Here is a 9,859-nt window from a genome sequence, read left to right as displayed (position 1 = left end):
AAACTAGGATTCAGTATCTTTACGCTTAGTTTGAAACTGAGGAAGCTGGAAAGGCCCAAGTATGGGATTGCGTCATCTAGCAGTAGCCAATCAGACACAGCTCTCTGAGGACCGTCCCGCCCCCACCCTCAGGCTCATGGTGTTAACCCCGTGAGAGCCGTGCTAAAACAAAGAACGGTCCTGCGTGCATTTAAAAGGAAATGTCATATATTTATAGGACATAGGTCCCATACACTGGTTTTTACCGCTGTTTGATTTATTTTTTCATATTTAAATGCATTTGAATCATCTCTTTTGTCTTTCAGTTGATAAGTCCATACACCAGGCGAGGAGGGAGATTATTTCTGTGGTGAAAACGGTGTTACCTTTCCAAAGAGCCCAAGCTTTTACATATACTCCAAATGGTTGAAGAACAGCTTTCATTTGAGTTTAGGAATGTTTCCCAGGCGTCTGAGATGAGAAAGCGCGGAAATTTCACCCACACCGTAAGAGGCTAAATACCAGCAAACAAACCAATGAATTTAAAGGCACTTATTAGCAAACAACAACGATTCATTTATTCGCTGCATTTCAACCTTTAGGGATAGGATTTAGTTGACTACCTAATTAACATGTAAATCACATTTCGGGGGAATTTCTGGGCTCTGTACCTCTGGTAGATAATAAATTGAACTGGCACTAAAACACTTACTTCTATTAATTAACATTCTAATCATACATTTTTTTTAACCTTAACAACTCCTGTGTAAAAAAATCTTAAACACAAGATTTTCATCTAGGTTCTATATTCATTCAGTGACTCTTGCAATGAATTGTAGAAAATGTGCAGACAGAGCGTCACCCTCTGCTGACAGTCTGGAGCCTTTCAGCAGCGAACTAATTAGCTCTGATTTTCTAAAGGACATGATCCTAATTCACATAAGACACAAAGTGTAATTGTGCTATTACTTCGAATCTATTCTGTCAGATTATTGATCTTTTAATTGTTTCATCTCTGAACAGTCAACAGAGGAGAACTCAGTTAAGTCCTCAGAGGACCATCTGGTTCAGTTTCTGTAATCCCCACATGTTCATTTTGTGCCGCTCTGATTGCTGGTCTAGACTGATCTAGGTTATAGTGTCACGTGAATGGCCGAGTCCTGAGTTCTTCTTGTGGAGAACCTTCTGGTTCTGTATGTGTCTGCTCAGAGCACGCAGTCAGGCCACTATCATGTGCACTTAACATTTACGATGGTAAATATGAAACAACACATCAAACACAAACGGTCTCAAAGTGGTAAACTCCTCCTTTTATCACTGTAGGGCACATATGAAGACGTTTCCATTTTAAATCACTATAATATGTCTGTTCTTGTTTGTGATTTCACATCTGTGCTGTCTACACTGACAGGACTGGGTGTGACTGTACGGTAAAGGTAAAGGTTGGCAGATTGGACTGTACCCGTTACCACTGGATACTGGTACCACCAGACAAGCTCCTCTGGTTCAGACCTCTTGGGCCCCGTGTGAAATGTAACAGTACCTTTACTCTTCCAACGCTGGAGGTTTTCCACCTCCTTGAGACTTCCAACGCTCCCAGGTCCCAGCAGCCAATAAAACAACACTACAATAACCACCCAGAGTAAATATGATGGAGACATCAGTGTCCTTCTCCTGTGAGCCTAATCACTGCTGAGAGACCGCCCCCCAGCTTTATTGAGCTCACGACGCAGAGAAGAAAGAGAAGGCAGCGTTATTGCCATTGATCTGAGGAGGAGGAGGATCCTCTGGCCGCTGGTGGGAGTTGTTTTTGTTGGAGCCACATCGATCGCACCTCTGCTCTGACACTAATAATTGGCCTGAGCCCAGTCGGGTCCTAGATGGCTCCATCAGCACCGACACAGAGGCACAGACCAGACCTCAGGACGAGGGGATGACCTGGAAAAACCCACCGGAGTGGCAAGAATAAGTCCTTGAAACATCACAGCTGCAAGAACATTTGTCATCTAGGTTTGGAGACAGACGGCCAGAGTCTGTGATCAAACTGTGACTGAGGCCCGGCTCAGACCGATCTGCACGGTCCTATGGTGGTTTAGATCACACTGCTTTGTATTTGTGCGTGTTTCCTACAATCAGCAGTGATGAATGAACATGAACAGGTCCTCATCATTTTACAAGCGTCTACCAAGTTCAGGCCAACTGCTGATTTACTCTCCAAAGAAGCAAACTCTTCTGTAGAGTCTGTAGACTCTGAGAAGAGTCCACAGAAATATTTGGTGCTCAGATCATCTTTTATGAATTCACAGATTAGCATATTGTACTGTAGCCCGGGGGTTAGCTGCCGGGCTAGCTGCTGGGCAGTGGGTGGATGGAAGAAAAAACTGTTCAGAAGACGATGGTAATAATTAGCTTGTGGTCCAGAGAAGAAAGTTGTGGACGTTTCCCAACTTTTAATGCAATAAAAATAGTTAAAGCATTTCTGCTACTAAAGGTTCCAATAAAATAACTATATGAAGTATGAAAATGCTCCACATTTGGGTATTTTGTCCATATTTCACTTGTTTTCACTTTATTCATATCTGAGCAGACAAACAGCTCAGTGTTGGTATGTTGGTCAGCAGGAAGAGGAAACGTATGGAGCTCAGTCTATATGTATGTGGTCCAGTGCTGATGTCTGGGATTTATCTGCATGTAACACAACCTGTCGCTGGCGTAGGAGGAAGATATGCAGCCACAGATTTTTCACCATAACCTAAACATAGTAAATCTATCTGTCCTTAAATAAAACATCACGTCCATGAAACCTTACAAAACTGTTGACTTAGGAGATTTAGGAGACGTTCTGTTGGTTTGTCAGCAGTAGCTTTTATTGTCTGATAAATAGTCACCAGCTGCTCCTGGAAGTATATTTATTTATTTAGTGAATGTCTGAATAAATAAACATTCACTAAATTCTGCCATGAATACTAATGTAAAGCATGACGTATTTGTAACGAAAATGAATCTGATGCTTCAGCGCCGGCTGTGATGGAGACGCAGCGTCTGCTCTTGACCGATGCTCAAACGCGACAGTCGCAGCATCTTAACGTCTGCAGACAAAGAAACCCTCCAGTTCACCGTTTTTCCAGGCTTTATTTCATCACAGGAAACTTGAGAGAAGGTCAAAAGAGAAAATCTACAAAAGCCAATTAAATTTTCAGACTTTGGCAGAAAGCAGCTGATGGAAAATCTGAATCTGATCTAAGGAAGGTAAAATGCCTTATTTTAGTAGAGAACTTGACTCCCACCATGTCTATTCATCAGATGCTCTAGATCTTTATCATACAGTACATGAGAATTCAGTTGCCATGGAAACGTGGATGTTTAAATGTCAGAGTTCAGCGTTTACCACCAGGGAATAAAACAGTTTGACCGGTTTTCGGGTTGAAGTCAGGAGCCGGGTCAGGACTGATGCTTTCACCTACACCTGATCCTTTGAACGTGTGTGAACAGGGCTGAAGGTCAGAACCCTTCAAATCCAAGAGTAGCAACCTCTTAGTTTCCCAGTGGTGGATCATAACCCTAACATGTGACTGTCAAAACAACACTGCAGACGCTCACTCATCGATTTCTGTTTCATCACAGCTACAGCGACGCCTGGACCTCATCACACGCTGCTCATCAAGCGCGTCGTGGTGTTAAATGTCCAGGGAGCACATGCGGCGACGCTTAGCGATGCTCTCTCCTTGACATTCATGTTGCGTTTCCCCCCGTGCCTGTAAACACCTCGCGACTCGCTGTGCATATGTGCGGTGCTGTACATATGGGCCTGCTTGTCCTACATGCACAGAGCCCGGCTAATAATTGATGAGCTGCTTAGAGGCCTGAGGGGAGAAGTGGATGTGCTCCCGCTGTGAACCGGCAGCTCGGTGAGCGACGCTGCTGCAGATACAACCTGCTAAACGGGCGGCAGCATGTGTTCACAGGCGAAGGACGGGCGCTGATCAGATGCAGGAGTCATCCCCTCAAACCAGGCGGCATGAAGACTCTGACATGTTTGTTGTCACGTGTTGGTTTATCAGCGTCAGGTCGGAGGATTAATCTTGACGTCGAGGCTTTGTGCTGCTGGTGTTAAAACTTCCTTCTATTGCTGGATCTCACTGAGACTAAAAGCATGAAATGGAGCTGAAAGGCTGCAGAGCTGCAGGTGGTTCAGTCGCTCTGAGTGACCTGTTAACGTCGTCTAATCCATCCTCAGGTTTAACATTGTAGCTTCAGACACTTTTTCCTCCTCATAATGTGTTATTAAGTCGGTTCAGCCATCGTCTTCGCTCAGATCAGGGAACATCTTTCCTCTATGGATTCATCTCAGTCCACTGTGTTTGCTGAGGATGAGGAGTCACAGCAGAAAAGCAAAGCAGAGCAGACAAAGTGATAAAAAAGGGCAAATTTATTTAAAGCACTTACATAGAAAAATATGATTGATTTGAGTCAACAATAATAAATAGAGCGCCTGACTTTCCCCAGGCCCTGTTGGTACAACAGTACAATCAATATCCAGTTTCACAATACAGCAAAGGCACTAGCATTTACCACAATCAACAACAAGTCAATGGAGGCAGAGTGAGCGGATGAGCAGCCGCGACGCAGCGCCGCTCACTGGGAATCACTCAGGATCGGAATCCGTTCACGGACGGATCCAGAAACAAAACAGGACACAGAAGGATGAGAATGTTAAACAGAAGCAAAAAAGGCGAACAGACAATCGGATCAGAAAGAAGCTCCAGCCTGGACGGTCAGGTCCGAACCGCCAGGACCACAAGGATCCAAACCGTGACCAAACTCAGTACTGAGCCATCAGGAGGAACTCTTCTCCAACAGCACTGAATGAAGTCCAGCTGAAAGGATTCCTTCATGGACCATTATCCTTCTGTTCTACATTTAACAGGTGTATGAGGCAAAGACACGCGATTCAGCATTAGACGGCTGAGAATCAGTTGTTGTCTCGGATTCTAGGTGATGAACTCAGCGTATGTTGTTGAGCTATGAGGTGAACAAACCTTTGTCTGGATGTGAAGCAGCTCGTGACGCTTCATTTCAGCCGGACTTCACCCAGTAGCTGCTGGTTTTACAGTAGACGGCACAACTCCAGTGATCGGACACATTCCATACGCAGCAGCAAAACGAAAGGCTTCGCTCTCATCCTAAAGATATGTCAGTAGTGGTCGTGTGAGTTGGTCCCAGCCAATAACCGTCAGGACGAACATACCGAACGTGGCTGTTTCTAACATGTAGTGCAACATGCAGGCGAACAGGACGAAGCGAAGGTGACACTGAGGACCAGCAGCAGGTAGATGGATCCAGTCTCACGCGCAGCGCCCCTGAAGCCCAAGTAAACGTGATGGATAGAAAATATAAGAAGATGAAGCTGACTCGTATGTAAAGTTGTGATCAGTTCGTTATTCATTGGTTTCGATTTACACTGGAGAAAAACAAAGGAAAGCATCGTCATTACACATCGTACTAAACATCATGGGAGTGATAAGGCTTAAAGTTTCTCCTTAACTCTCTCTCTCTCTCTCTCTCTCTGATCCAGATTCCACGTGAACGAAGACCTTCCGGCAAAGCTCTGATTGTCAGAACAAACTCTTATCGCAGCCTTAAAGCTCTGTCCGTTCAGCTCCCACTCTGCCCTCGCCCCCGTCAGGTCCGGTCCGGGTTTTCCTCTCTGCTCGTCCTCCTCCACCGCCAGGCGGAGTCGACAGGAGAGTCAGTTCACGGGAGCCCCCTGGGGGGCCGTAAAGCTTTACGTCAGGTTCGCGCTCGGCGGCGGCGCATGTCCGAGCTCCTGCGGCTCTGAGGCCGACCTCACCGGCTCTCAGCGCTCCGCTTAGATGCTCCTCTGGGCCGTGAGGTACTTGAGAGCGGCCGAGCCGTACTTCCGGGACAGGTCCTGGTGGAACTCGTCCTTCAGGGTGTTCAGACAGTTGCGATAGCTGGAGCTGGAGCGGAACTTGGAGATGTCGAAGCTGGGAGCGTGCGGCATGTGGATCACGAACGCATTGGGGAGAACCATCAGGTCGTACTCCTGCAAGAGAGAAGGGCTGTGAGCTTCACAGGAGACGAGACTTCGGAAGTCACACAGTGATTTACACAGCATGAGGCCTGAAAAGCCTCCTTTTTAAATAGCTTGTATGTTTTTATAGTCAACACCAATAACTACGTGTTTAACAATGAGCTGAAGAGTCTGAGACTCCAGAAAAAAGCGGCTGAAAACCTGAGACAACCAAGAAAGAACCACATCAGGCTGACATGAATCAGACTGCAGCGAAGCTGGTGTCTGGTTGATGATCACACTAATGTAACTCTACTGATCTACTTCACAGCATTTTAGACAGGATGTGACCTGCGTGTTACCTGAGCATCCAGCTCCATGATGTGAGACACCTTGTTCCAGCCGAAGCCCACGAAGCGCTGGTCGTATTCAGGACAGTCTCTTCTCACAACAACGTACGGTTCGAAGTCCGGCTCCCACTCCACCTTGTACGGGGTGGTGGCTGTTCGCCATTTGGCGTAATTGGTGGGAGCGTGACCTTTGGGCCACACGTGATACCTGAGGCGGGAGGAGCAGGTAAAGCATGAGCAGAGGTGCTTGGGTGAGGACTTGTTGTCCTGCCCTTGGATTTGTGTGGGATTTACCTGAAGGTGTAGAGGCTCCCCATGTCCAGCATGGAGAGCAGCTCGGCTTTAGATTTAGGGAAGGACAGGCGGTAGCGGAGCGTCTCGAAGGCCGGAACCACCAGCGCCTTCTTGGTGTGAGCCATGTCCAGCTGCACTGCGGCCTTCCTGCAGGGAGCAAAGAGGCCACACGCTGCTCACCCGCGGACACGCCTCCGCCCCCGCGGGAGCCGGCGGCGGCCGCGGCGGCACTCACCTGACGTAGTCGTAGAGGCCGTACATGGGCAGGAAGTCCACGTCGGTCAGGAACACGTAGGGCGTGTTGGCGTTCTTCAGGGCCACGTTCCTCACCAGGTTGACTGGGTAGAACTGCCCCTCCTTGTAGACGATGTGGTAGCCCACGTTCTTGCGGTTCTTGAGGACCTCGGAGGCCTGAGCGTAGCGCAGGAACTGCTGCGCCTCGGCGTCCGACATGTAGAGCGCCAGGCTGATGGGGCCCTCCCAGTGCTTGCAGATGGCCTCCAGCATCTGCAGCCTGCCGGCGGTGGGGGGGGTTATGGGAAGTAGGCTCCACAAACGGACAGTGAACGCATATTAATGACCGGGTACCTGTCCATGGAGAGCTGGGCCACCAGCGTGACGTCGGTGGCGTCCTCGGCGGGCGTGTACTCGTACTGCAGGAAGTACAGGTGCACCCTGTGAACGGTGAGGCGCTCCCGCCGGAAGTCGTAGCACTGGTCGTCCTCGTCCAGCTCCTCCAGAGCCGCCTGCAGCTGCCGGGAGACGGACAGTTAACCGCGGCGTGGCGGACCGCATCCGAGGGCCCGTTACCATAGCAACCACCCGACAGACGTACTCGAACCTGGACGCTGTCGGCGCTGGCCTGACTGGGGCAGCCGAACAGCTCCCGCCTCAGCAGGTTGCCGTCGTACTCCAGGAAGGTCAGGTAGAGGTTCCGGAAGAACTCCACGTGCTTGTTCTTCACGCGGAGCTTCTTCGGGGAGTTCCAGTGGATCACCTGAAAGCACAGCGGCGGGTGAGTCGGGCAGGAAGCGGCGGAACCGCCGGGGGCGTCTGCGCGGCTCGTCTACCTTCAGGTCGGACACCTCGGTGTAACACTGCTCGGAGCGAGTGTGGTCCGACAGCTGGACGTTCCAGAAGCACGGCAGCTGGTGCACCAGCACCGGGTTCTGCTTTATGAAGGCGTTGAAGATGTCCTGCACACAGAGAAGGCCGTGTTTACAGAGAGGACTCGAGGACACGAGGATGGAGAACTGGCTCCGACATTTCCAGCTATTCATCAGCTCTTTTAGTGGCACACGTCGAACCGGAATTAAAAAAACTTGACTTTTACGGTGTTAATTGCTTCTGATTTAGTGTCCATATGTTTATGATCTTGGGCCTTATTCCAATTAAACTATTTCTTTACTAAACCTCTAAATCACAGAGCAGATCTGAGCAGAAGTGCGTTGTCTACAGAGCATGGCGGGAGATAGCGACTGATCCTGGCCACGGACTCGGGGGAACCAGCGTTGCACACACCTGGTCAGCCAGCGACGTACTGAGCATGCTCATCAGCTCCCGCTCGGCCGTCAGCCTCCACATCTGCTCCCAGCCGATCCGCCGCAGTCGCTCCAGATACAGAAGGATGACGCCTGCAAGACAGGACGGAGGGCGATTAAAGACGGACGGGCGGACGGGCGGACGGGCGGCGCCGGCGCGTCTGAGCAAGTCCGAGCAGCAGGTACCGGTGTTGAAGCCTCGACCCAGCGCCGGCCACGGCCTGTGGTTCTTCCACAGGTTCCCCAGGTACCAGTCACTCTGGTTCTCCACCAGGCCAATCACCTGTTTATCTGCAGGGTCACACACAAACACGTTTGGAGTCATCGGGTGAAACGGCTGCCACCACGAGGTGCGCGGCCGCAGGAAGTGAACTCGCCTGTAAACTTCCTGAAGATGCCCCACAGCTCGGCGATGTCCGTGGCGAAGGTGATGTCCGTGTCCAGGACGATGACCTTTGACAGGTCGGAGGGCAAAGCTTTGGTCAGCGTCAGCTTCATCAAGCCGTAAATACCTGAGTAGTGTTTGTTGGGGATCCACGACACCTCGGACTGCGGGCACAGACAGAACACGTGGTTACGTCGGCGTCGCCCCGACTGCGAAGCGCAGCGCGTGAACACACGGGGCGCGTCGGCCAGGGGCCCTGCGTTGCGCCTTTTAATCAACTGTCTCGGCTCCCGGTGATTAAAGCCGCGGCGTCTGTGCGCGCAGCTCTGAGGCTCGGCTGTTTGTCTCTGCTGCGACGCCAGTTAATGGAAGCTGAGGGGAGGCGGCAGGTCGAAGCATCTGGCAGCACAAAGGACTCATTGTTCGGCACAAAGAGCGAGAGGGAGGCGAACGAGGCGCGCTGACTCAGCCTCGTTCTTTACATTCCACATCAGACTTTAGTTTGGCGTCGGCTCCAGAACCGTCTTCAGGTGCGAATCTGCCTAATGAGCCCAGTGCACAGATCAAGGATCTCCAGTGTTTCAGCGGCTTTATTTAGCTTGTGGTTCTAATCAGAACAGGCTGAAGTTCTTCAGTGATGTGACTCTACATTATTTTACTGGACAGAACCAGATTTCCAGACCAGACGTTCTAGGCTGTAGATCCAGTCAGGAAGTTATGGTGAGCTTAGCTCCACCCAGCTGAACATCTGCTGCTTTACGCCAACATTTCCTCACTTCCACCTTAATAAACGGCTGCATCTATGTCTGATGCTAAGCCGGCAGCGCTTCACTCACTCCTTTAGAACGAAAGCTGAGGCCTCACCCTGAGGTCACCGTTCCTCTGGCACCAGAGGAGGCCGTTGCATCTCTTCCCGATGAGAGACATGAGTTTTGAGTTGTTTTTACCTTGAGCTCGTCCGCATCGTAGAAGCTGACGTGCACGGATGGGACCATCCAGGACTGGAACAGAGAACTCAGGATACGGTTGGCTACTGTGTCTGTGATGAAATGGAAGTGGAGAGGATTCCTCCTGGGAAGAGAAGACAGGAGGGTTGGTGTGGTCCTCACTCAGCTTGTCTCCTCAACCTGCTCAGGGTCTAAGACTGATCAGAGCAGAGCTTTAGGGCTTCATGTCTAAACGCTGGCAGTAAAGTGCCTGATGACTGTTTAACTGACTTTGTGTCGTATAAATAAACCAAATAATAGAGTGGCATTAAGCCCTCAGGCTGCAGATA

General features: G+C 50.0%; 1 protein-coding gene across 4 annotated transcripts in view; it reads right to left on the bottom strand.

Moving 5' to 3' along the window:
- Positions 1-4,390: 4,390 nt before the first annotated feature.
- Positions 4,391-9,859, bottom strand: part of large2 (LARGE xylosyl- and glucuronyltransferase 2) — a 29,551-nt gene continuing 24,082 nt past the window's right edge. For 3 of the 4 annotated variants that reach the window (XM_029144463.3, XM_029144462.3, XM_029144464.3), the window contains 11 exons: positions 9,531-9,654; positions 8,576-8,747; positions 8,385-8,489; positions 8,179-8,291; positions 7,728-7,853; positions 7,493-7,654; positions 7,246-7,409; positions 6,893-7,171; positions 6,658-6,804; positions 6,376-6,571; positions 4,391-6,046 (listed from right to left, as the gene is read on the bottom strand). In XM_029144463.3, the coding sequence (XP_029000296.1) occupies positions 5,849-6,046; positions 6,376-6,571; positions 6,658-6,804; positions 6,893-7,171; positions 7,246-7,409; positions 7,493-7,654; positions 7,728-7,853; positions 8,179-8,291; positions 8,385-8,489; positions 8,576-8,747; positions 9,531-9,654 (1,786 nt within the window). In that variant the 3' untranslated portion in view covers positions 4,391-5,848. The remainder of the gene's footprint in view (positions 6,047-6,375; positions 6,572-6,657; positions 6,805-6,892; positions 7,172-7,245; positions 7,410-7,492; positions 7,655-7,727; positions 7,854-8,178; positions 8,292-8,384; positions 8,490-8,575; positions 8,748-9,530; positions 9,655-9,859) is intronic. The other variant, XM_029144466.3, reaches the window with a different exon arrangement.

The sequence above is a fragment of the Betta splendens genome, chromosome 3 (assembly GCF_900634795.4).
Source record: "Betta splendens chromosome 3, fBetSpl5.4, whole genome shotgun sequence".
NCBI classification, from domain to species: domain Eukaryota; kingdom Metazoa; phylum Chordata; class Actinopteri; order Anabantiformes; family Osphronemidae; genus Betta; species Betta splendens.
The sequence above is the reverse complement of the archived record's forward strand: the minus strand, read 5'-3'. Positions and strand labels throughout refer to the sequence as shown.